General features: G+C 41.2%; 1 protein-coding gene across 2 annotated transcripts in view; it reads left to right on the top strand.

Moving 5' to 3' along the window:
* Window positions 1-27,462, top strand: part of LOC144719467 (kinase suppressor of Ras 2-like) — a 51,045-nt gene that overhangs the window by 16,094 nt on the left and 7,489 nt on the right. The window contains exons 2-18 of one of the 2 annotated variants that reach the window (XM_078595406.1): window positions 998-1,138; window positions 4,979-5,132; window positions 6,118-6,467; window positions 11,679-11,815; window positions 12,972-13,153; window positions 14,416-14,485; window positions 14,896-14,979; window positions 15,702-15,763; window positions 17,492-17,592; window positions 18,434-18,620; window positions 19,249-19,287; window positions 20,168-20,234; window positions 20,334-20,388; window positions 22,132-22,320; window positions 24,993-25,174; window positions 26,279-26,375; window positions 26,965-27,098. In XM_078595406.1, the coding sequence (XP_078451532.1) occupies window positions 998-1,138; window positions 4,979-5,132; window positions 6,118-6,467; window positions 11,679-11,815; window positions 12,972-13,153; window positions 14,416-14,485; window positions 14,896-14,979; window positions 15,702-15,763; window positions 17,492-17,592; window positions 18,434-18,620; window positions 19,249-19,287; window positions 20,168-20,234; window positions 20,334-20,388; window positions 22,132-22,320; window positions 24,993-25,174; window positions 26,279-26,375; window positions 26,965-27,098 (2,231 nt within the window). Of the gene's footprint in view, window positions 1-997; window positions 1,139-4,978; window positions 5,133-6,117; window positions 6,468-11,678; window positions 11,816-12,971; window positions 13,154-14,415; window positions 14,486-14,895; window positions 14,980-15,701; window positions 15,764-17,491; window positions 17,593-18,433; window positions 18,621-19,245; window positions 19,288-20,167; window positions 20,235-20,333; window positions 20,389-22,131; window positions 22,321-24,992; window positions 25,175-26,278; window positions 26,376-26,964; window positions 27,099-27,462 lie in introns of both variants that reach the window. The other variant, XM_078595405.1, reaches the window with a different exon arrangement.

Raw genomic sequence — 27,462 nt, 5'->3', positions numbered from 1 at the left:
CGACTTTCAATTTCCACATGATAAGCCACTTCACTGACATATCATTTGTGGCCAGGTCGCTTCTGAAAAAGAGCTCTAAAGCTCAGTGGGCCTTACCTGCTGAAAGAAAAATAATTTAGTTCATAATTCAGCATGTACATAATTTGTTGTTTATCAGTGCACGTATTTTCACGTTTTGGCTTGGAATTTTTGTAGTGTTTCATGAAATAAATGTCCTTGAATAACATTATAAACTTAATTTAGTATTTTTAACATCGAGTAAAAACGTGAATGTGTACCTTCGTATTAGTTAAAATATTTCAGTGAGTATCTTTGCTTTATATGATGTAATGGTTTTTGCCTCTCTCACTTTAAAATGCTCAAAACATTGTTTTGTTACCTGGAACTCTTGTATTTTTAGCTACTTATTTTGTCCACTTCATGTTACCTTTTTCTTCCATGTGACAAAGTATTCAATTACACCTACATTTAAATTGTTACCACTATCTTCTGACAATATATTGTGGTGTAACTTCAATGCAAGGACATTGCCTTGAAAGGACACTTGCTGGTATCATTGTACAGTTTTTGATTTTCCCATTTGCGTTTGGGCTTCTAACAGTGATGATTTGACAGCGCTGTGCTATGCAGCACTGGGAAAAAATGCATTCAGTGGCTTCTAGGCCCCAGAGAATCTCTCTGAGCTCATTTCCTTACGGTCAGGAAAACAATCGGCTAAAATAAACAACTAGCAGGAAACGGAAAGCGAGTAAGTCCCTTACTCAGCGGACGCTGTGATTTATGGTGTTTTTGTCGGATTTTATTTTTGGGAGGCCAAAAAAAAAGATTTTCAAACTGTTTGTCCCCGGTACAGTATTACAGCACAGACAAAAATGCCTCCTAAAAAAGTAGGTGTATGTATGTGAAATGCTTTCGTATAATTGCCGCACTCATTCAACATTGTTCCAATTGTATTTTGACGTATTTGCGTATATATGTGTGTTGGTTACTTTTTCAGGGAAAGCTGGTGAAGTACTTCAGTCGGCAGCTGTGCTGCAAGCAGAGCATCTCCAGCGCAGAAAGAGACCCTCGGCTGGAGGAGTTCCCAAGTCTCCACCACTGGCTGCGAATTGTGGGACTGCACGGTCACGTCATGCAGGTAAAGGGAGTGCCTACCATTGATTGGGGCTGTGACATGGCCGAGTGCGAGCACGTCTGTTGCTGGCTGGGTGCAGAGGTTCGCGGTTAGAACCCCAGGGTGTGCCCTGGTTAATACTGTGAGTGTATGAACTATGTATATGTAAAAAAAATATACGTGCTGTGAACCTCATTTTACATCACTTCCTGCTGTTTGTGATCACGCCTTTTGCGTGTTGTTATCTTTGTGTGCTTCGCAGTGAACGTAAAAAAAAACCTTGTGATATTCAAAAAGAGTTGGCCATACGTGCCACTGTCACGGTACAAATTGTCAAAGCAATTCCGACATATCATTGAATTGGAAAACACATAGGAACATCACCCGTGAGTGCAAAACTTCACAGGATCCTTCTAAAAAAGTCTTGAGACTCAATGAGGTTTTCAAGTACAAATACATGTATTAAAAGCTGAAGATGAATAAAGGCATTGTTGTACTGTGATGCAGTGTCAAACACTTGTGAAACAAACTAAGTGAACAATCGGGTTTAATTGTAATCGCATTTGCGGTCATATTTAAAATGCACAATTGCACGTGGCAGGCATTGTGAAGGTAGTTTTCGGTGATGAGCACATCACGTGCTTTTGGGAATGAAAAATGAACAATATGGTAAGTTCTTGGCAGCCAAATGCTCACAAAAACAAGACAATACAATACAATAGACTAGAACTTTGTTTATCCGTGGTCCAGTTGTCCGGAGTTGGCAGAGCATGGATCACTCTTCCAGGTATTCGGCCGCTGCTCAAATCCAGTTCTATACTTAGGCGTCTAACAATGCATCGATTCATTGATTAAAATGCATAGATTTGTGCATATCAGTCTCATTTCCAGTTTATGATAATTCTATGATCATGTTAAAGTTAGCCTAAGGTAGTGAAGAACCCTGTATAAACAAGGCAACGATAAATGATACAAACATGATCAAAACGGATAGACTTAAAAAAAAAGACAAATCATTGCATCAAATTTAACCTCTGATACAAGTATGTATGTATTAAAATGCCACTGTCCATCCAGTGTCCGTGCGGCCATTATCAGTGACCAATCAGAACATTCCTTGGTGTCAATCCGTCCTCACTGACCAATCATAATGTTCCCCAGTGTCGATCTGTCATCATTGAAGGTCACGTGATCCACACTTTTGTGAAGTGGGCAATATAATGCATTGTTTGGGCAACTGCTGATGTGAAGTGGGAAATGTAAATTGTTTATGTCATGCTTCCCAGTGTTGGCCCCCTCATCAGAACATCGGAAAGGAGTAAAACGAGAGGCGTCCATTCGGTCCATCGCGCCCCTTCGGACAGGAAACCACAGTCAAATTGGAAGGCAGCCAGAAACATGAAGCAATCATTTCCAAAAATCTGTGGTCTTCCAGTAAGATGGATATTTACAATGTGGTCTAGTCTCGGGCACCCCAGTGACAGCTGTGCACACGTCTGCCAGTAGGGGATCATTCTATGTATAATCCCAATTGAGTAATTTGTAGGTGATGTTTGTGATTTGGCATATTTGCTCCATGACGCCATCGCACAATGGTCTACTCTTGTGAATGAACGTCACGGGATCTCTAACTTCTCCTGTGATAAAGCAGATGGTGAGTATTTTTGTATGGTTAGTACACCCGCAGCCATTGGATTCAAACCTTGAACACTTCTACTTCTAAACCATGTTACCACCCCCGCGAATCATGATGAGTAGTGAATGTCTGGTGAGTGTCAGGTGAGTGGTGAATGCGCTGAGTGTTTGAGTGGTGAGCGTCTGCGGACTGTGAGATGTTTAGTGTCTGGTGAGCATTAGCTCAGTGTAAAGTGAGTGATGCGTGTCAGGCGAGTGGTTATTGCAAGACTGAGGCACTTAGTGGCGAGAGCAAAGCTAGTTCTAATCAATACCATAACATGCATCATATAACAAATCAAATCATTTTTAATAACTTAACAGTCTTTGTCAGTACACTGCTGGATGAAGGCCTTCCCATATTGTATTAATCATTGGGGTTGTTTGACCATGTGTTGGTGAAGCGGGGGGCGGCTAAGACACCAGTTCAGACATCACTGATTTTAGGCATGTCTAGGAATTGAACTCAGCCAGGATCACAGCACGCAGTGCCACCGCAAAATATACATATGACAGCCCATTGGTCAATCCACTGCTGGATGAGGGCCTCGTGCCGCGTTGGTCTTGGAAGTTATTTGCCCATATTTCTTCGCACTGCGGTGAAGGGTGTGGAGCATAGACGTGGGAGCATCATTGCCCTGAGTTGCTCCCAACATAAACTCGACGCGTCATTTGCCATGTGTTCTTCTTTTGTGTGGCTTGTATAGAGAGACTATTAGAGATTTGGTTGTATTTACCCATTCAATTGCTTGGTCTGAGAGTTGGTTAACTGCAGATACACCACCTTTAAATTATATAACATTAGCGACTGTGATTTTGCTGTAATAATTGTAGAATGCACATTGAAAGCATTGCTATGTATTGTTAAGTATAAGGCACTGAAGCTGTGTAATTGAGAAGTAAAGAAGACACTTGAAATGAGCAGAATGCTAAGTAATGTGAAAGCATACTTTGGTTGCTGTTGCACAATACAGGATTCCCAGAGGTTTCAAACACACCGCTAGTTGAAAGTGGGACTCCAGAAATCAATTACACGCTCTCAGGGTAAATCTGCAATTGCTATTTTTGTTTATGCTGGGAAATATTTACACTTCTGCAACTATGAAAAGCAGAACTTTGGGGAATGTGGGGCACGGTGCATCTTGCTGCATCAAACCTTGCCACCACGATCTCCTTGCTCAATGTGTCTTCACTGCGTTGTTCCTAAAGCAGCCCCCTTTTACACTGGTGCAACGGCTTTATGTATAACTATTCTTCAAGTGCATAATGCATTGGTTGAGTGCCGCCAGTATTTGCCCATTTTGACAGTGACGCACAGTGCAATATAAACATGGTTTTCGTGCTAAAGTGGTTTGCTGACTAAAATGGTAAATCGGTTCTTTTTTATTCATATATGTTTTTTCTTATCGATTAATTGCCATTCATTATAAAATGGTGGACACAGGGCATCCAGCTGCCAAATTGCAGGAAACTCATCGAAGCACAGCTCCCCCAGCATGACGCGGTGACCGCTGCATTGTGATGGTGATAAATGATGATTACGATGGTGGTGTGATCTCAGCGATTATATTCTGCACTCACAACAAGTTTGAGCCTCTTGCATCGAAATGTGGAATTAAGCACGCAAATGATATGGAACGTTTCATGCTAATGGTTGAATTGTGTCATTGACGCCAATAGTCAATAGATTATTCGGTTATTTCTACAGTTGATATCTGCAGTCCTACGCTGTTTACAGATGCTTCCGTTGTTAGAGCAGGTAGGCATTGTTTCCAGGAAATATTTGTTACAGTATAACATGTTTGTGTGCACGTACACTTTTCCTGTTTCGTTTGGCTTCCGCATTAAACGACAGCATTGATAAACACATCCAGAAAGCACAGAACTGGGAACACGAACTAAAGTATGCATGTGCAACTTGGAAAACTTGATAACGCGCACACGTATTTTTTTTTAAAGGTAGCCCATTCTTGTTTCCTTTAAACACATTACAATCCACTCTTGATCATGTGTAATTAGTCTTTAAAATATATGCGGTTCCTGTAAAGTGTCCTGAAATGAAGTCGCATATAGATCCTACATTAGTCAAACATTTTTGTTTACATCAACATGTTTTTGTTTCTATGCAAGGAAACCCATTATTGAGCATGCCATCTGAGAAACACTGTTGGGGGGGACCTTTCGTTGCAGGAACTATTGTCTGAAGGAGACCTTTCTCTGGAGTGCCTCCTACCCATGACAGAGGAAGAAGTGCGGGAGACTGTGAAGACGTGCGGAGGCAGTATGGAAGAGTGCGCCAGGCTGATTGCTGCCCTCACTTGTCTACGCAATGCCCACCAGTGTGGTAATTTGAGCCACCCACTATGTGTGTTTGTCACATGCTGGCTTTTGCTTTGCCTTTTATGGCGCTTTGCGCCAAAAAAGAACGTGGAATGTTAGAACCTTCTGTCTGTGGCAGTTTGCATATGTTTTATGATGACTCATTTATATCGTAGCAGCTTTTGAATTATCTTGTAATGTTTTGATGGAGTCCAGTTAAATGTCCTGCCAAGTGAAGCAAGGAGCATTAAAGGATTTGTTATGTAATAAACGTCAGCTAAGTTTTATTGGTTCTAAAATCAGCCTGTTTGTGACATTCCTCTGTTGCCAGTTTATTATACAGCTGCAAACTTTGCAAGATAAACTAAGCAAATGTTCATGTTCAACATGAAGATTTTCAATCTCTATTAACCAGTATAACTTTTAATGAAACCCACAACATACGGGGCATGCACTTTATTGTGTTAATGCAGGTGCACAGTGTAAAAGGACACCATGTAGTTAAAACTTGCATCTAAAATTATAGTTGTAATTTTGGAAATGTGAATTCTTACAATTGCAGTGTGTATATCATTTCCGAATAAATGTCGACGTGCATTTTCTTTTTTCAAAACAAAAGTCGTCATTGGCAAGTAAAACCGGTAAGGCACGGGACAGTGTGAAAATTGGAGTCGTATTCGCATGTTGGCAGAATGGGAGCAACACTGCCATTATGTTCTGAATATTTAGCTGTTTTTATGCTCAACAAACTATAAGTGCCCTTGAGATTTTTTTTCGTGCATTTGAATTGGCCCGGCAGATTCAGTCGTAATGTTTGAGAATAATTATTGGGCACTTAATGACCTCAAAGGGTCTTGTACTTTTAAGCTGCACGACTAACTTGTCCAAGGTGTTGCCTCTGCAGTTAACACAAGGACTGTTAAATGGTGGAGCTGCAATTTGCGGCCACCTTGTACCTGTATTTGTCTGACGCGGTCTGGTTTATTTTTGTTTAAACATTTCCTTTCAAGGCGGCAGCGACTCCAAGCAGGAGTGGGTAATCTCTTGGCCCGCGAAGGAATCTCCCACAACTTCGGGTTCCTCCCCCGAGGGATCTCAGCGATCGTCGCGCGGCGAACTGCCGCCCCTGCCGGCCTCGGACTCGGGCATCCATGACGACTGCGGGCAGGGCGACTCGCTTGCCTCCTTGCCGTCCTCACCCAGCCTGATGCGGGGCCGCCGCCTGCCCACGCCCACGCCGCCAGAAACTCCACCGCTCAGCGACACCATGGCCACGCCGCCCTCGTCGTCCACGCCGGCAACGCCCGCGACCCCTCCGCCACCCCTAGGCGTGAAGAACAAGAGGTCGAAGGCGAGGAATGTAAGTGTCAGTTTTTATATTTGTTCTTAGTGCACGTTAAAGGCGACTGTGCTCTGAACTGTGTGCACGTGTGTTTGTGTGTACGACTGCCAGTCATCTCAGTCCGTCAACCCATGGCACCTGGGTCTGCCCTGTGACCTCCTGCCAGCGGGCTTTCGACACTTCACATGGCCTTAAAGTGCACATAGCCTGGCACAAACGCTGTCGTGACATCACCGCCAATTAGTGGTGAATGGTGGTTGTTGTTGTGTTAGATTCTACTCTATTCTTGTGTATGGCAATATGCTGAGGAGCTAGAGGCCTGTGTCGAGCTCTGCTAGCCATGAGAGCGCCTTAGGAGAGAGTTCGTGTAGTTTTGTTATTCGTCCATTGAAGGAGCTGGGATTGTAGTGGTTTACTATATGGTCATAATTTTGGTTGCATGGCCACAGACGCTCTCCTGTGGCTTGTGTCTTTGATCTTCCATTCATGAAGGAGATGTGCGCAGCAGTCTGTCGATGTTCTGATGTGGTTGTGTGTAAGATGAGATAGAGGGGTGACGCGTAATTGGTTGATGGGTTAGAAGTGTTAAATGATGACCGAGATAGTTAACGTTCATTTGATTTGTCTGATTTTGGGTCGATTGGTTATTAGGTATGTAACGATTCATTTATTCATCAAGTACACTTGATTTGTATACTTATGACAGATGGTAGGATTGGGGCAGATCGTGGAGGTATCTTGGATTCTACAGCAGTATCTGACAGGGTAGAAAGCATTGGTGAGGTGCGGTAACATCAGTGGCTTGATGACATCCTGATCTTAATAAAATCGTGCGTGTAAGATTGATCTCTTCTCACATACTGTATGCAGATGATTCACTTGACACCCTGCAGTCAGCACTGGTGCGACGCTCACTGCGACGTAACAAAAAAATAATTGATTCGCAACCCCGAATCGTAACTGTTGATCAAGTAGTGAGTGGGACGAAGCCTTGCATGCCTGATGAACTACCCGACCGTGCGAGGTTGCATTTGTTGCGATTGTGTATGGCTACAAAACTGTAAATGGATGTCAAAAAATATCAATGGATGCCAAGGGAACACTTGATGTGGGATTGAGGTGTAATGACAAACCGCCATTGTGAGAAAAGAGTGACTTTCAGTCAGAAATAGGTGGTTCTATACAACTAATAATAGCTGTAAACATTTTTATGTTTGCATAATACGTAAAAAACACTTTGCTTTCTACTGACACCTGCAATAAGGAGGGTGTGTGCACAATATTCCATTGCTATGCACTGCCAACAATTTTGTTTTTGGGAAGTTCAAATCAAGAGCCTTGTGTGCAGCCTCGGTAAAACTGTTTAAAGCTTCAATGACACAGCCAAGGTCCTCTCTAACAAACCTGCAATCATCCGTGCACGCTAATTTCCTCAATTGCAAATGATCCATTACGATTCTTGAAATATTTGCTTGTCTTTGTGCTATCCACAGGGTTAGTGAGCACATGTTTGAGCAGCACAGCATTGAACACAGTGGATGACATAATCCACACTAGATGAACACCGGTCCACCAAAATAATTTTTATTTCTTCGCTGACCCCACCCACACATTCCCTTGGAGTCATACACATTCTTAAACAGTCTGCTTTTCTTATGTATAATAACATAATGATCTCGCGATTCTCATGGGGTTTCTCGGCAAACAAGTCACGATTAAAGTCTGCTAAATAAATTCTCTATTTTTCGATTTAAAGCTTTCGTGACTGCAGGGATTCATCTTCTTGGTTCTTTCGGTAAAGTCACGTAGAAGGGAAGTAATAAAATAATAAAAATAAAACATAATAAAACAATTCTCACGACGTTTCGGCCACAACGCAAGCAGCCATCCTCAGGCGAAGAATGAAACACCCCAAGCTTGGAGCGTATATTTAAGCTGGGTTAGAGGGGGGGGAGGTGGGAAGAAGAGCGCCTAAACAAAATAATTTGCATATCAAGAGGAATTCAGCATATGGAAAATGCGTAGGAGGTGGGCGGGGGGGGTTCCATAGCAATACAGTATGTAATTTAATGTTGGTTTTGCCTATGGAAGTATATAGTACGGTATAGACGCGTGTGATGTAAGAGAATAAAGTTTAGATGGAAGCATATTATATAATTTTTTACAACGTAGAATTTTTCATGTATTACTTACTGTTAGTAACTCAGCTTATTGTAGAGTATAGTAAGTTTACTGATGATGCTATGTAGTTTATACTTTAGTTTGTCATGCAGTTTATACTGTAGTTTTTTACGTGGTTGTTTAGTAACTACAGCTACATACTATTAACATTCCTTTCCTTTGTTAATGCTCCCCCACTTCCCCCCCCCCCCCCCTTTGATGCTGCTAATCCTGCATAATGCACGGGCATAGTATTGATTTGGAACCCCCCCCGCCCACCTCCTACGCATTTTCCATATGCTGAATTCCTCTTGATATGCAAATTATTTTGTTTAGGCGCTCTTCTTCCCACCTCCCCCCCCTCTAACCCAGCTTAAATATACGCTCCAAGCTTGGGGTGTTTCATTCTTCGCCTGAGGATGGCTGCTTGCGTTGTGGCCGAAACGTCGTGAGAATTGTTTTATTATGTTTTATTTTTATTATTTTATTACTTCCCTTCTACGTGACTTTACCGAAAGAACCAAGAAGAAAAATTCTCTATTGCTTGCCTCTGTCTGCTCTAAACCCACATTGGATATATTTCCTTAATTGGGTTTGGCGCCTGACACTTAAATGCGCTCGTTCTTTCATCCCATTCAGCAAAACTCTCGGGAACACTTTCCTGGAATACTCGAGACATATTTCCCTCTAGTTTTTCCACGTGTAATAAGACTCTTTGAGACGACTTCTGGAATCCGTCTTTTATTCACTTTGGGTTACATCTACTTCACGCTGCTGGTAGACAACGTGAAGGCACAGATAGACCGAGAGAGACGCACTGCCACGTGGCAACTCGGAGCCCCGCTCTCGCGTGGCTCCTTCCTCCGTTGGTTCCCGTTCTGACCACGTGTCATTTTTCTCTAGCCCTATTTAATCCCCGGGTCACGTGGTACGCTTCAGCCAATCCTCGTTAGCCTGCGTCGAATCTTCCAGGCTCCCTCGTCAGCTCCCGGGACCACGCCCCTGACTCATCTCCCCATTGGCTGAGGCCAAAGCCAGCAGAACCAATCTCCATAGTTGTCACCCTTCCATCACGTCAGGGCCATGCCCCCAGGATTCCCCCCATTGGCTGTAAACCAGGACCGGCAGAGCCAATCACCATGACAAGGTGTGATACGTCAGTGAGCCGGATATTCTCATATTATACACGTATCAAACCTTATGTTGATGTATTTTCTCCAGTCCCTGGTGGTTTGTTGAATGGTAGATTACTGAGCAGTAGCTATTCCTCTCCTGATGTTTGTGAATGCCATTGGCTGCTCGTAATGCTTTGATTGCCCAGGTCCCACTACCCCAGAGTTCTTGGTTCTTTCGGTAAAGTCACGTAAACAGACCTGGTCTTCACCTGAGGATGGCTGCTTGCGTTGTGGCCGAAACGTCGTGAGAATTATTTTATTATGTTTTATTTTTATTATTTTATTATTTCCCTTCTACGTGACTTTACCGAAAGAACCAAGAAGATGAATCCCTGCAGTCACGAAAGCTTTAAATCGAAATTTACCCCAGAGTTCTTCACGAATTTTTAGAGGGGGGAGGGGCGGGCACTTTGGCCGATAAGACACATCATTGTGAGGCCCACCATTGGTTTTGACGGCATGATGGGGTGTTTTCACATTGTGTTTTGTCGGGGGCCGAACCAAAGGCCACCAGGGGCCCAGCAGTGGCCCGCGGGCCTTGCAATGAAGAACACTGCACTACCCTGATACTTCTCGTGGTTCGTCTGCCTTTGGTGATGCTATGATTACCCAGGGTCCTGCTGCCCCGTTGTGGTATTGTTGTCACAACTGTAGACTCATGACTTTCATGATGCTATGATTAACACGGGTGGGGGGGGGGGTCCCACAATCCTCTTGTGGGTGTGATATTCTCTTCCATAATGTGCCCAGTTAGTTGTGCTACATTAAGGATCCTGCAACACGAGACCATATCCCCTTTAGTCTCCCCCGTTTAAGTGAACACCCTACTCATGCTACCCATCTTCTGGAATGGCTACGGTATTTGATTTAATATACATACTCTGTCCATCACACATCTTTTCTAGGAAACCACTGCGACAACTGCTCCGTATTGTCAATGTCCTCAGTCGCTCATCCTTCCATGTTGCATATCCTTAAGTATTTTAGATTACACTGGTCAACAAAAAAAACGTTTTTTTCTGGCCTGGACTTTTGCAGCTGTTTTAGACTAATTTCAGTGTGCTGATTACAAATCTGATCTCAGATTTGCTCTATCACATCTCATTTTTATGCTATCCGCATACCCCATTTTCATTGATTTTACCTGAAATTAACTCTCACTTATGATTGCAAGTTGTTGCGAGTCAGTGACTGCTTTAGTGTTAAAATATGGTGCTGTATTTTTAGGATAGTGTTTATAATATAATTTTACGTAGATATACACATTTATTTAATATTTTTCTTCTGCAGTTTTTATTGAAAATGCAATATTTGATATCTCAAATACCTGATGTGATAGACAAAAACTGATGCCAGATTTGGAATCAACACCCCAAAATTACCTTGAAACCGTTGGAATACCTTATGCCAGAAAAAGTGTGTTGACCAGTGTTATATTTGTAATTCTTTGTAACTCTTCCATGACTGACTAATTGGGCCATCTTTCCATTCTGGGGAATGGAGAATTTTCACTTTTATCATTGCAACTCGAGCGATTCTATCCTTGCTGCATCTGTTTTTTTTTATTAATTGCCAAAGATAAATTTCTGTGCAGTGCTGTTGGGAATACCATTCTACTCACAACTTTCATGTTCAGTCTACGTGTTAATACCTTGTTCTTCCAGAAATGTGTGTATACATTTTTGAAGCTACTCCTCTCTGTCGCTAGTCTCCCCCTTCATCTCTTTTGACGAGAAAATGTGCTTAAAACAAAGCTCTACTGGTAACGTCTGTACGTCTGTGCTTTTATTAGCAAGCATTGGCAGGCGAGGCACAAAGTCTCCCAAAGCTCTTTAGTGACGCTTGTGCCGCACCGCTTGCCGAGTGATTTAACTTAAGGTGATTTGATTTGAAGATGCGGCCACCCGGCACACCCCCGCCGCCGGTGTCACGCAAGCTGGTGCACCTCCTCCCCGGCTTCCAGACCTTGCATCGCAGCAAGTCGCACGAGTCTCAGCTCGCGAACCGGATAGAGGACGTGGCCAACATGCGGTAAGCCGTCTTGCTGGTGGTGCTGCTACTGCCGCCGCCGCCATCATCTCTTGCGCGGGGATTTGCTTTGTGTGCGCCCAGCTTTTTCATGCCAACAGTATGCATCACTGGAGATGGTGCGCTACCATAATTGAAAGTGTCCGCCCCCCATCGAATATCAGGCTAATAAGCACAGTTTGGTTAATTGTTACAGTATTTAAATACATCTTGTTAAATTCAGCCTTGTATATTTTAAATGTAAAATTTACATTTCAGTTTTATGCCTCCAGTGTACAAAAACAATGTGCTTGCAATCTCTTTTTTAAAGATACAGTGAAATCAAATGTGATACAGCTTTCCAAACCTTGCAGCTATTCATTTTGTAGTAAAAATGTGCTGTACTAGTAACGAATTGGCACGTTCTGTTTACGTGACAAACCTTACTAATTGGCTGTCGGGTGGTGACGGTTTTAACAACACATTCATATTTACGCGATCTAACAAAAAAAAACTATTATGAATGTTTTTTCTGCTCTACTCCAGATTTAGCGTACACATGTGAATTGTATATTCTTTAAAATAACATGTTTTTGAAGATCCATAATTATTAATGTTACATAATTGCAGCATTACGAAAGTGTTTTAGTTCATGAGCTGGTTTTACCAGATCAGCGTTTCCGCTGGGTACACCTTGTTGTGGTAGGTGTTACGTAATAGTTTGTGGTTATTGTATCCTGAGGCCACGCGAGTATTGTGTGCTGGTTTTATATTTTGTATTGCTTTTGCGAAAACTGTTGCTAGATTATACAGCCACATCAGCACTAGAGGGCAGCACGGGTTCATTTAATTGACGTAGAGTTATTTAAAATAGACTACTTCAGTGATATTTTTTTGTTAGAAGGTGTTTTAACATGTGTCCAGCACACACATACCCAGTTGTAGTGTTAAATATATTTAAGGTGACTTTTGTGGTAACAGGCTAGCGTGTGCATTTACTGATAAAAAGTATACGATTACTGCGGTGTGAAATGCGTTGTGAAAGAATACAAAAAAACAAGCTGTGTTGCTCATTGCTTGGCTTGTATTCGCGTGACAAAGAATGTCAAATTCTTCCATTCCTCCTTTCCATGCGCATCTACTTGTCTCCTTCCCTCCCTTCCCCCACCAACACTATCAGAGGTTCCAAGAAGGCGCGCCCTTTCCTGAACCCGGCAATTCAGGGTGGAGCGGGGAGCTGCGAAAACTTGCCCATGCATCCCCGTGTTCCGATAAACCCTGCAGAGCGACTGGCACGCCAGGCTTGTGGCTGCGCTCCTTACACGCCCACCACCCCACCCATCTCCGATGATCCTCCCCAGAGTAAGGCCACTCAGTCCGAATATTACTGTTTTATCCGCGTAACGATGCTTCACCTTCTTCTTGGTTCTTTCGGTAAAGTCGCGTAGAATGGAAATAATAAAAATTTTACATAATAAAATAATTCTCACGACGTTTCGGCCACAACGCAAGCAGCCGTCACCTGAGGACGGCTGCTGCTTATGTAAAATTTTTATTATTTTATTATTTCCCTTCTACGTGACTTTACCGAAAGAACCAAGAAGATGAATCCCTGCAGTCACGAAAGCTTTAAATCGATAGATGCTTCACCTCTTAGTAACGTGCGTTGAGGCATGCTTGCCAGAATTAATTATTCACTTTGTAAAATCTGCACAAAGCAGTGATGCATTTTGGGCTCGTGAGGCAAACAAAGCTGTACAATAGGCACAGGGGAAATGAGAAACAATACAAACGAGACCATAATAATTATTTTGAAAAGACAAACGATTCTTTAATGGAATTGCGGGCCCTGAATACTGACAATATTGATTTTTTGGTGACCAAATCATGATATACTTACGCCATTTGATTATTTTGTTTACTTTTTTTAAGTGTACTTTGGTGCAGAATGTGAAACAACTTAAATTCATGTTGTCTCCAAATTGAGTTTTTATTATGGTGCTCTAACTGGGCAACTGCATGTCTGGTGCTTTTTTGACATTCAGATTCATTAGCGAGCTACAGCCAGTCTCTACTTGGCTCAGAGTCGATGCTATTAGAGTTGCACTCGTGTAGTTTTATATTAATTGCCTTGTGTAGACACGTCTATTGGCTATGCTCTGGCTATAGTTGACAATAACTTCCCGACTGAATTGAAATACGAATGATCGTGACATGTTGCAGCCGTCACTTTGTTTTGACTGAATATTTACGTGTGGTGGCCATTAAATTAACATGAATATAACATGTTTGTTCATGTAGTTTTCATACTTTTGATCCAAATTATACTTCATATCACTTACATTTTTATCATACTCGTCTTGGGTAATACGTTTTTAGTTTTCAAATCGATTGAATGATGGCGAAGATATCATTGTTCTTTCATCATATGTGCTTAGGTGTAGATAGATTTCGTGTGTGTTTTGCTCGTCATAATACTGGGTTGTTGAGCAAGCAATATTTCTGACTTGACAACCAGTCATAACCTCCCAAAAGATGTTTGTGTCATCTTTTGGTTGTCGAGTTTTACGGTATATTATCATTGGCTTAAGAATCATGTTCCCCACCCCCGTTTCTGTACCCAGACACACTGACGGTACCGCGATGGTCTCCCCAGAATGCACGCAGGGACTTTGGAAACTCAATAAAACACAGGTTTGCAGTCTCACTTTGTAGATAGTGAAATAACACCGCTGTTTTTACATGTTTTCAACCAATCCCAATTTCTCCTTGATTTAGATATAGTTCTAAAACAATCCAGCAGTAAGAATTCATACAGGTTTAACCTCCTTGTATGTTTATTTTTGGCTCATTGTTAAAGGAGCAAAAAAGTGTTGTATTGATATATTGAGTCATTAAATCTTCTCCATTACAATTATTTGAAAACATTGCAAAATAATAATATGCACCAGTAATTTACCGCACTTCCGATTAGTACGGCTGGCTACGTACGCTGCGAAAGAAGTTCAACAACAACAGGTTTAACATGTATTGGTGATACTGTAGAAATGCTCTGCTATCTAGGTCGACTGGTAAATGCTGCATTTGTTTGCATTTCTTGGTAGATTTTCGACCAAATACTGGATGTCACAGACCTGCATGGTGTGTGCGAAGGGAATGCTGTTTGGCGTTAAATGTAAAAACTGCAAGTGAGTGGAACGATTTTAATCGCAGCAGAACATGTTCATTTACTTTACATACATCCATACATATGCTTTCATATTTTACGTGAGGTAATGTTTCGACTTGTGGAGAAGGTTTGTGTTGTTTCCGAAGCCGCGGGTACATAAAGGGGGGTGGGGGGTAGAGCGCTCAAACTTTAACACGTGTGTAAAATTACACTGTGTAAATGTTTCTTCAGGTAAACATTTAATACATCATGTTTTGTATGGAATTCATTTCTTCATGTTTTGACAAGTTCTAAAACATGAAACTGGATTTCATGAACATTTTGGAGATAAAATCAGTAAAAATCTATAACGCATCCACATTTTTGTTTGGCTCAGTAGTTCGTTCATATATTCTTCACATTATATTGTATAGTACAGTAGAAACTATAACTGTATATATGGATACCATGTATAAGCACAGTTATGGTATAAGAAACACATTCTTACATTTTACTGGTAGGGGAAGGAATAAGGCAACTTCTGAGGCAAGGACACATGGCCTTGTTACCAAGCGGGGTGCATTTATATCCAAAAAGTCGGCTATTTCTGAATATATTCAAGAATGTTGTGGTTGTCGCAATTTCCCTTCCCTATTTTTGGTTTGGTAAAAATAAAAATGTGTGGACTTGTCAAACAGTTATTTACAATCCACGTTCCTACTAAACTATTTTAATCAAATCCTGTTTGTTGTTTTAATGCAGGTTAAAATGTCACAACAAGTGCACAAAGGAAGCGCCTCCGTGTCGTCTCCTATTTATACGCCGTAAGTGGGAAGCTTTCTGAAACTCTACAGGTCGAAAAACAAGTACAGTAGTAAAAGCACTTTGTTAAACCATAACATAAACAAATGTAAACCCACTATGAGACCTCTTTACCAGTGGCAAAATATAGTGATAGGTTTTTACCCTTTAAACTGGTACAAAAACTGACACCTTTATACAAGGCATTATGTTTGCAATAACCACAACACAAGCAGTCAAATTGCAAACAAAAAGAAACAACTCTGATAATGATAATGATATGCATTGTCCTTGAAGTTGATAGGCCCACACCCGAGACAGCTTTTCTTAGAGCCTAGTCTCCATTGGTGTTGGACCAGATGAGTTGTGCGCCTTTTGGCGTCATCTGGTCCAACACCATGTGAGACTAGGCTCTAAGAAAAGCTGTCTCGGGTGTGGACCAATTAACTTCACGGACAGTGCATATCATTATCATCATCAGAGTTGTTTATTTTTGTTTGCAATTTGACTGCTTGTGTTGTGGTTATTGCAAACATGATGCCTTGTATAAAGGTGTCAGTTTTTGTACCAGTTTAAAGGGTAACAACCTATCACTAAATGTAAACCCTTTAGCGGTGGTGCGCGGCATGCGATTGTAATCCAGCACTGGGGAGGCAAGGGCTGGTGGATCACCGCACAAATGTGAAACTCCCTTCCCATGGGCGTCGAGGTGCCATACCCCTACTCAATTGTAAATGCTATTGGTTTACTCGCCATCGAACCGATGTGCTGAAGTAATAGCTGATTGGCACGTTTTGTTCACGTGACACACCTTAATAATTAGCTGCGTCGGATGGTTGTGGATTAATGACACATTTACATTTAACGCGATCTAACCCAAAAACCTTTATTATGAACTGGCTGGTCAGATGAAGGAGATACAGCAAAGTGCAGACTAATATCATCTTTGCTTTTTGTATTGGTGCCCTATGCTGACCTGACAGCCATTTTGTTGACATTGCAATCACTTGTGCAATAAACATATCATAATAAGAATAATGTTTAGTTTTATATAGTGTTCATGCACATTTCATCTCGCAGAGATGCAATTTTACTTTTTACCCCTCGTGTGCATGGTTTTTCTCCAGGTGCTCTGGTTTTCTTCTACATATATCAACACTCATTAATTTGTTGAAAACATCTTCATATCTAGAGAACTGCAGAGTTTGGGGATTTCTTGGCACTGGTTCACCACATGGTTTCCTTCCAGCTTGGCTGTGGTTTCTCAGCAATTGTGAGATGCAATTTGCATGAATGATGCCGCTGTATAAAACAAAACATTAATATTGTTTTAGGCTCATTGCACAACTCAATATCGCAACATCGACAAAATGGCTGCATTAGGTCAGCACAGGGCACTAATGGTCCTTTGTTATCAGCGCCAGATAATCCTTAGCAACCAGGGCTAGTTTTTTAGCTCAATGTTTCCATGAGAAACCTTCCCTTGACTTATTTTACATTAGCGTGCAGTGTGCAAGGTCTTTATTTTACCGTTTCTTTGCGATTGGTTTGTAGTCAGACAATATGTAACAGGTTTGAATTTTTTTTTTAAAACCTGTTTTAATCAATAAATATAGCAAATGTTTTAAATATAGTTTCGCAAAGCACATTCATTGTCGTGATTTACCACGGCAGCAAAAACACCACATTAATTAACCATATTCATTTTATCATGAAATAAATATGACCTTTTTTTCTCGTGATGCGTGCAGCGGGTTTAAAGCGCACAGAGTCTGTGCCCTGCGACATGAACAACAGACGTCCCCATCGCATGGTTGACTTGCATCAGAGCAAGACTCTGCCCAGAGAGAAGGTACCATTATTTTTTAACATCTCTGACATACATCTAGGGGAGTCGCCAGTTCCATGTCCTGGCGCGGTAGTTGAAACCATGGGCAAGTTTTTTTAATCATTCACTCCTCAGTCCACCTCGGTGTATAAATGGGTTCTCGACAGTCGAACAGCACGTTACGTGTAGTGAATACTCCCACCATTTCCTAGACTTCTTGCCAGCATGGAAGAGTAGGCCAGACACCATCTAGAGGGCCTTTCAGGAGCTCTCTTTATTAGAGACCCTTCCACCAGCAGTGCCATGGGCAAGAAATTGCAGCCCAGGCTACACCTTTTACCTTTACTCCAACATTGTAAACTTTTGCTGATGTTGTCATAGTAGCCTTATCTGCAGAGTTGAAATTATTTGGTTAAAATGTGTTTTCTGGACAGCTTTGGTGCAGCAAAAAAACTGTGAAAAAAAACTTGCTTTTTCTGTGTATGAAATGTGTGAAGGCATTATCATTTCACAGTCTGAATAAATGCCTTACAACGTTCAAGAAAGTAGCCTTAAGTAATACAGTCGCAGATTAGTCATCGTTTATATTTGTTATTTTGATAACACATCTTTGCATTTAGCTGTATTTGCACGTGTTCTTCAACTTGGTGAATAGGTGTGTCGTGTATTACACAAGGAGTCGGGGAGGGTAAACTTGAAGCTCCCAGGCACGGACTGCCAAATCTTTGTTCATTTGCATGGTGGTGCATCTTGTTTCCATTGTTAATGTCAACAGTAACGGGTGCCACAGCAAGGTTACCCACTGCATTTGGCAACACGTAGATTAACGTAAATCTTTTTTGCATTTACACTTTCGTTTTTAAAGCAGGACCAGATTTCGGTGCCTTACCAGCCGGACTCCAGCAGTAACCCATCAAGCACCACCTCATCCACGCCCTCCTCACCGGCTCCACACCTCATCTCCAACCCCCCGAGCGCCACGCCGCCCTCTCCCTGCCTCCACCCGTCACCACAAGCCGTGCGCCACGCCAAACCGCACTTCAACTTCGCCGGTAGCTCCACGCACACGCGCCCATCATCCGCTCTGCGTTGTGCCCTCTAAGCACTCTTGTTTTCCTCCATTCTCCGGCAAATGATCAAAGTATTGGCAAACCTCGACTACTTGAATGTCAGCCATTGGCAGATTTTGTTGTTTGCATTTTCTTTTTACTCTAGCAGTATAAATTATGGTGATTAAATGACCACTTGCCATAAATTCCACTCGTGGCTAATACCGTGATCTGTATTCTACTTAACCCCTGCCAACTGCCATGCCTCCTTTTCTGACCACTTTACCATTACTATCATTGTTGCTTTTCATCGTTGTGTCTTCGCCTAATTGCCATTGTTGCTGTCCTCTTCGATCTCGGCCTGTGTCTCGCTTGCCCCTTCTCACTTACCCCATATCTCACATCCTAAGTGAGGCCACTTGCTTTATACACACTGTCTCTCTTGACTTTCTTTCTCCTTGTCTCTACTCATGTCTCCTGCTTACACTGTGTCTCTATCACACTAATCTCACTTACCAAATTGCATACATCCATTGAATACTGAGCATACGTTCACCTGCTGTTTCGATCCACAGGTGTATGCTAACTCTTTGTTTGTGTCTGTATTTACTGCTGTTTCTCACATCAGCAGCGCACTGCTTTCAACACAAGCAGCAATTTGTATTCCCAGGTAAGTTAATTTGCAAATTTTTTAAAAGTCTTTTACAGAAAATCCATAAATAAAAACGTAGGTTCACAGTCTTAGGCATACAGAGTAAGGCTGGGGTTACACAGCATTGCTGAGCATACGTAACAAGACGTAACAGCACCTTCAGCGTCAATTAAGTGATGTCAAGAGGAAGATTAATCGATGAAATGGAGACATTTCCATAACTGTGATACAAGACCTGATTTTATGGACAGAAGGAACGAGGCAATACCTGAAATGTTTTTTTCTTTTTCAACTCAGAGTTCATGAGAGAAGGCGGGGGGGGGGGGGACCTAGAAAAGTATAATGAAAGTGTATTTTTTTTTACGACTTAAGTTGCTGAAGCATTTTGTGAGAACTATTGATGCCATAATCATGACTTTAATGATAATTTTAATGTATTGCCCATAAAGATAAAGTGTGTTCTTTTCTTGTCCTTGTATGTTCTTAGTTTAAGTGTAGTTTAGGTAAGAATTGGACCCATCCTATGAGCACGCACACACACGCAATACATCACACACCATGTGACCTGAGTTAAGAATCTCCATCGTGGTGGTGAAGATGTTTTACGTGACAATAGGTTATGTGACGTTCACCAAAAAATTCTGTTTCATCACAGCTTTGCGATAACTTAAAGTTATCATTTGAAATGTGCGATATTTTTCTCGTCACAAAAGTCATGATGCACAGGATTTATGAACAGAACATAAAAATATGCAGTTATATCAATGTCACTAAATAACAGCTTAATAGGTCCATGCCGTTGTTATTTTTTTTTTCACAAGTGTTACCATCCTCCCGTCCACTCATACACTGATGATAAATCGTAACAAAGCTGATCTTTTTGTTTAAATTTGGATAGATGTGTCTCCTGAGATTCACAAGAAAACTCCACAAGTGATCCTTCATCCAGTCAACTCTGACAATGAGTATGTATCCAGAATACAACGACATAATGTTAATCTTTTTGGGGCCTTTTGCTTTGAAACTTTCGCTGGGAATATGACATTTTTGCATTTGTTTTGTAGGTCAAATGAAAATCAGATTCCACCTCCTTTACCTGGAACTCTGCCAATACTTGAGGTATGAGCCACTTCATTCTTTATCACCCTTTCTCATCTCTGCATCGCAAAGTGGCAGGGCTATTATCGGTGTGTCATGTGAGCTTTAACAAGAAAGGGAAGCCCCCCCAGTTACAAGCTGAATTATCTGCCACGCTTGCAGAGCTTTTTGAATCATTTACAGAATATTTTTAGGTTTTTTCGGTAAAGTCACGTAGGTAAAACATTTAAATTAATAAAAGTAAAATAAAAATAGAATATTATTTTATTTTTATTTTACTTTTATTAAAGTCACGTAGGTAAAAAAAAAAAATTAATAAAAGTAAAATAAAATATTATTTAATTTTAATTTTACTTTTATTAATTTTAATTTTTTACCTACGTGACTTTACCGAAAAAACCTACGAATATGAATCCTTGCAGTCACGAAAGCTTCAAATCTAGAATCATTTACAGAATATACAAATTAGACATCTGTTGCATTGCAATTACAACATTGTGACATTTTGTATGTTTGTCCACCGTGGTTTTGGCCTGTGTTTATAAATATTACTTTTAATTTATCTGTTTGCGTGTTTAGTATTTCTATATAGCGTTAAGCGGCCAGATAGCCTGTGAAAAGAACATGTTGGGGAAAAAAGAGTGCAGTTTTGTCCTTAAATCCCAACATGTCCAGCAGTTTTGTAGACGTGAGTGGCTCACAAATAGAAGGTTTACAAGTTCAAATCCTGGTTGGAGATTGACTCAGCCCATCATCCCTCTGGTATTGATGAGTACCACTTTGTGGTGATGTCAGCAGTAATTGTCCTGTGGATAGACTAGTTCCTGCCAAGGAAATTTGGAATTTCCACCACTGATTCAGGGCTGTAAACAGGTGATGAAACAACACCTCAAGGCTTATATGACCATGAAATCACTTTGACTTGACTTGTTTTGATAGAACCGTATGCATTTAAACATTTCCACAAGGTGGCAGTACAGTCTACTCAATGGCTCTTCCATAGGCATAGCCAGGTTGGAGACTCATCCATAAGTTAGTTATAGAATGTAAACGTTTTTGTAGAAAAACATTATTTTGTCTTGTTATTTTGTCTGTCTTGCCATAATAAGACTTCAACTTTCTCTAACTCTCGTGTTTAGCATGAGCCGAATGTAATTTACTGCTGTCCATTAACATAGCGTTATTGATTATTAATGTATCATAATATATCAGAGCTAGCAATCTGGGAAACAACCTTTCCTCGCAGAAGATAATTCATTACAACTTAATTTTCAGGCAGTATCCAGTAGGTGTACATTAAAATTCTTATTTTTTTATGACCAAATCAGCCAGAAGTGAAACAGGGTTAACTCTGGAGAGTGTTTGGATGGGCGACCACCATAAATAAAGCAGGCGCTGTAGGTTGCTGTGGGGCCACGTTGCAAGCAGAGGGTAGTGCCACAAAATCCATTGTTGTGCTATACCATGCTACAACGTCTATGCTGCCTTCATCCATCCGCACTGACCAGTGTGGTGATGTACGGTCAAATAACCCCATGACTCATGTGGTGTTAGGAGACCCTCATCCAGCTGTAGATTGACTCAAGGTGCTGTCCAGTAAAATGTACACAACGTGTGTAACATTCACCGACAATGCCTTGAACTTTATGCCCATAAAACTCCGTAATTTTTTTTATTACATCTTTCACACTTGTACGTGATTAATCGTCGATGGGATCGGCCGTTTTCTCTGCAACGCGTCTCCGTGAACGTGGCCACTGGCAGATTGAGGCGAGTCCTGATCCAGAGCCACTGTCGGATGAGGAGGATGACCTGGAGGACCTCCCGGACGCCCTGTCGCTCCGCAACCTGCCCCGCAAGCAGAGCCAGACCACCATCTTCCTGCAAGAGTGGGACATCCCTTACGAGCAGCTCGCCGTCGATGAGCTCATCGGCCGTGGACGCTTTGGCAAAGTAAGTCGAAAATGTGACCATCATCAGTCATGATCTGAACTAAACTTTTAATTTTCGATTTAAAGCTTTCGTGACTGCAGGGATTCATATTCTTGGTTCTTTCGGTAAAGTCACGTAGAAAGGAAATAAAAAAAGAATAAATTAAAAAAACATAATAAAATAATTCTCACGACGTTTCGGCCACAACGCAAGCAGCCGTCCTCAGGTGAAGAACAGGCCTGACTCTGTCTTCTCGACAGACCTGTTATTCACCTGAGGACGGCTGCTTGCGTTGTGGCCGAAACGTCGTGAGAATTATTTTATGATGTTTTTATTTAATTATTTTTTATTTCCCTTCTACGTGACTTTACCGAAAGAACCAAGAAGATAAACTTTTAATTTTACCAGGTAAGGCCCACTGAGCTGGATAGCTCTTCTTTCAGAACTGACCTGGCCATAAATGATAGCTCACCGAAGTGGCTCATCGTGTGACATTTTATATCAGCCAAATACTCTAAACACATGTTTATAAATGTGGAGGGAAGAACTGGAGGACCAGGAGAAAAATCCACACGACCATGGGGAGAACATGCAAACTCCAAATATACAGCTATCAAGGTCGAAATCGAACCCACGACCTCGTGCGTATTAGGCGAGGTAGTTAACATCTCGCCACCACAGCGCCCCTGGATGGAAACCTGCTCCCTAAGCCTTCACCCTTTATCATGGTCCTGCAATGTAACAATCTACATAGCACCAGCATACAAGTCTTTGGGTGCAACCCTCTCCCATGGCTGTAGACACGTGTGACTCGTAACTGTAAGGATAATGCCCAGGACTTGAGAAGTGACTTCAGTTACACTGCACCCCCCACCCCATGTCAAGTGAGGTTGTCATGTCGTGTGCCAAGATTCACATTATGCCTCTCCACCAATGTCTCGCCAGTGCGCTGATGTTTACAAACTGCACCAGTATTCCTTTAAGGCTGAGTTGAGCTTCATAGCTCTTCAGATTCCGCCAGTATAAAACAATATTCTGATTCTGAAGATATTTTTCACCGCTGTTAACTGAACAAGGATGGAATTATGTTCGCTGGGTTAGTAGCGAAGTGTGCACCAACCACTTTGCTATTGCTCCCCAAAGGAAAAGACAACATAATTACATACAAAATGTGAATATGGACACTTAAATGCATGAATAACCGCAATTTAAAACATTTGCTTTTATCACTGTCAGCCTTGGGGTAGATGTTTCACATTCTATTTTTGTAACTTTGTGCTCTTCATGCTTTGATTTCTTTATGCATCCAATTACTGTGCAAATGATGACTGTCAATTATTTTACGATAACTTTTCAGAAACCCATATTAAAGTGGTGATGATGATGATAATTGATTTGCAAAGTGCTCATAGTAAATGCATTTACGAATTTCCATCAATGCCTGAATAACGTAAACAAAAACAATCAAATTCCATTTTGGAACGCTAATGTGAGGAATGTCATTAAATACATTACTAACCAATACATGTTTACATTAATATTTGGATGCAATCTTGCCCCATGATTGTTTTACGACTCATTTTTGCAACAACAGTAGTTATGGAACTTTCACCTTTTCCCTAGGACATGTAATACTTGATTTACAATACTTAATTTTTGGCTGCATTAATGTGCAGAATATATATGACACATATACTGTCCTCTGCTACATTGTGCTTCCCCATCTATGCCTCCCCGCCTTCCTCAACCCGCATTGACCACCGGTCAAGCATGGCCAAGTAAATTCTTCTATGTATATTTAACTTCTATCGCTACCGTAAATAGCTAACCGTGCCAATTCGGAGGCCCTCATTCAGCAAGCGATTTACAACTTAGCTAACAATATTCTCTTAAATGTAGCAGCAAGGTGTATAGAATACAGGCCAATCTATGATAACATTGAATATATCTATAACGTGACATGATTACTTGTGAATTGCAATGGATAACGTCATAGTAGCTGTCGGAAAGTAAACTGATTACTTCACGAAACAATGAAAACAAGTGACAAATTCTACCTTTTCGTCCACATTCTATGTAGGTAAACAACGCATACACTTTTCATAATCTTAATTTTTATACGTATATATTCCATATACAGTAAAACCTTGGATTGCGAGCATAATTCGTTCCGGAAACGTGTTTGTAATCCAAAGCACTCGCATATCAGTTGTGATCACGTGACGCTCGGCAGACAAAGCGTATACGTACTACTCGTAATGCAAGACCTCGCTGGTTTATCAAATTAATATTTATTTTAAAAAATTGCTCGTCTTGCAAAACACTTGCAGACCAAGTTACTCGCAATCCAAGGTTTTACTGTATTTTGTATTATACGTTCAGTCTTGACTTAAAGCTTTCGTGACTGCAGGAATTCATATTCTTTGGGTCTTTCGGTAAAGTCACGTAGATAGGTTCAAAGAAAATAGCAAAAAACTACGACATTTCGATCGCAACACAAGCGGTCGTCATCAGGATGACGACCGCTTGTGTTGCGATCGAAACGTCATATTACACGTGTTTTTGTCTTAATCCGGGGCTACCCTTCCCTTCGAATAACTCGGATAATCAGGACTTGACTAAACATTTTTTTAAAAGGTCACAAAGCAAACACAGCAACATGCCAACAAGCTGTTTTCTGTGCTCTGTCGCAGGTTTACCGTGGGCGCTGGCACGGCCAAGTGGCCATCCGCCTCATCGAGATGGAGCGAGACAACGAGGCGTTTGTGAAGCTCTTCAAGCGGGAGGTGATGGCCTACCGGCAGACGCGGCACGAGAACGTGGTGCTGTTCATGGGAGCCTGCATGAACCCCCCACACCTGGCTATCGTCACGAGGTGCGGGACACAATGTGTGTGGGGAGGCGGGCGGGGGGGGGGTTAATAAATTTAGGTCAAATTTCGATTTAAAGCTTTCGTGACTGCAGGGATTCATCTTCTTGGTTCTTTCGGTAAAGTAATTTAGAAGGAAAATAATAAAATAATAAAAATAAAACATAACAAAATAATTCTCGACAGACCTATTCTCCACCTGAAGACGGCTGCTTGCGTTGTGGCCGAAACGTCGTGAGAATTATTTTACTATGTTTTATTTTTATTATTTTATTATTTTCCTTCTACGTGACTTTACCGAAAGAACCAAGAAGAAGAACAATTTAGGTCACTTTCACGTAGACGTATTATCTGGTCTTTTTGCATCTGTGATGCAAGGACATAAACTCTGACCGAGGCTTTTTCGCAGCGGCGTTGGCGCCGAATCGCGGCCGCGTAGCTGCCTTCACCGCTCACAGCCCGTACGCGGTTCCTCGCTCCTCCCGAGTCGATCTCTCTTGGAGAGCGAGCGAACGCTGTGCGACGCGTTTCAACAAGTTGACAATAAAATTTCGATTTAAAGCTTTCGTGACTGCAGGGATTCATCTTCTTGGTTCTTTTGGTAAAGTCACGTCGAAGGGAAGTAATACAACAATAATTTATCATGTTTTATTTTTATTATTTTATTACTTCCCTTCGACGTGACTTTACCGAAAGAACCAAGAAGTTGACAATTATTTTGGAAGGTGGTTTCTGAAAATTGCAACGGATATCAGTAATTCCAATGCAATCCTTGGAGGGGAAAATATCTCCTAACGTCGCGGTGAATAGCCTTGGTTGATTGTGTAGATTTCTTTTGGGAAGTTGTGGCTGTGGGCAACGTACCTAAAAATATTATCTTATTGTTGCTACTCATTCATTAACCACCATTGTTGGAAATGTCTAATTATGAAACCAATAAGTGGAAAGACTAAGACCAGAACATTTTCACAACAGTGCTGTGAATAGATTAATCAGCTATTGCTATAAGGCCAATGACATTTAAAACGGTAATGATGTGCTCCGAAACTGTTTAAATCAGTACAGAAACTTAATGCTATGATTTTAATTCACCCACTCCCCAACCACCAGCTTGTGTAAAGGAAGGACATTGTACTCTTACGTACGAGATTCAAAAACCAACCTGGACATCAACAAGATTCGGCAAATTGCGCAGGAGATTGCCAAGGTAGGGGCATGTGTTGTTGTTTTTTTTTCCACTTTTTCCAAGAAGATTTCACTGCGGCACACTACATTGTTACTTACAACTGTTTTGCACACTGGCATTTGTAGGTGGCTACTGAGAGATGGTAACTGCGTGGGAAATTATTATTCCAGCAGTGGATAGATCATGGCTGACTAGGCATGCAATGATTCAGCTGCCTCGCGATTTGAAAAAATTGTCGTGATTTGCAATCTAGAATAAATTATATTATCGGGTTGTTTTATGTCTCTTGTGTTTTGTAGGTTCTTGTTGTTGTTCATTAATGTGTAGGTAACAGTATATTTTTTAACAGAAATAAGTGCTTCTCACACAAAGTGTAATGTATTTTTGGTGAGTATAGGAATTCATTTGAATCGATGAGTTAAATCGTTGCACGCCTTATGACAGTTTAAAATGTTTTATCTAAAATAGCAAAGACATTTAATGGACTGAATTGCAAATCCCGACAAAGGATAACAACTTGAAATCTTGAACCTTCTTTTCTGATAACTCTCAAGACGTTTAGAATTCCTTTTTAGCTTGATTCCATTCCAAGTGTGTTTTCGTTTTACAGGGACTCGGGTACCTGCACGCCAAAGGGATTATCCATAAAGATCTAAAGTCCAAGAACATTTTCTATGACAATGGAAAAGTGGTGATAACAGACTTTGGGCTCTTCAGTATATCCGGGGTCATGCAGGATGGCAGGTACGTCGTCACGATATAACTTACCATGATTTGCATCTGCTAAATTATACATCAGACTTATATCCCTGTGGTCTTCATTACTAAACCTGTTCATATGCCACCAACATATGAATAATTTTACAAGGGCAGTGTATAATGTATTAATGTGTATTAATTAATGCACTTTCATAATAAGTTTAACCACACGTGTTAGCTACAATAGTAACACTTCAGATTCACTCGTCCCTGACAATGTAAGATAATTCCGTGGCGATTGCTTTTATACGTCAGATTTGCTCAACAACATAGAACACTTCACACTATTTAACACGTTTAAAGTTTCATCACGAGCGGCTGCAAGCATCACGATACTAATTATGACATT

This window comes from Lampetra planeri, chromosome 6 (genome assembly GCF_965212315.1).
Source record: "Lampetra planeri chromosome 6, kcLamPlan1.2.h2, whole genome shotgun sequence".
Lineage (NCBI taxonomy): Eukaryota > Metazoa > Chordata > Hyperoartia > Petromyzontiformes > Petromyzontidae > Lampetra > Lampetra planeri.
The sequence above is the reverse complement of the archived record's forward strand: the minus strand, read 5'-3'. Positions and strand labels throughout refer to the sequence as shown.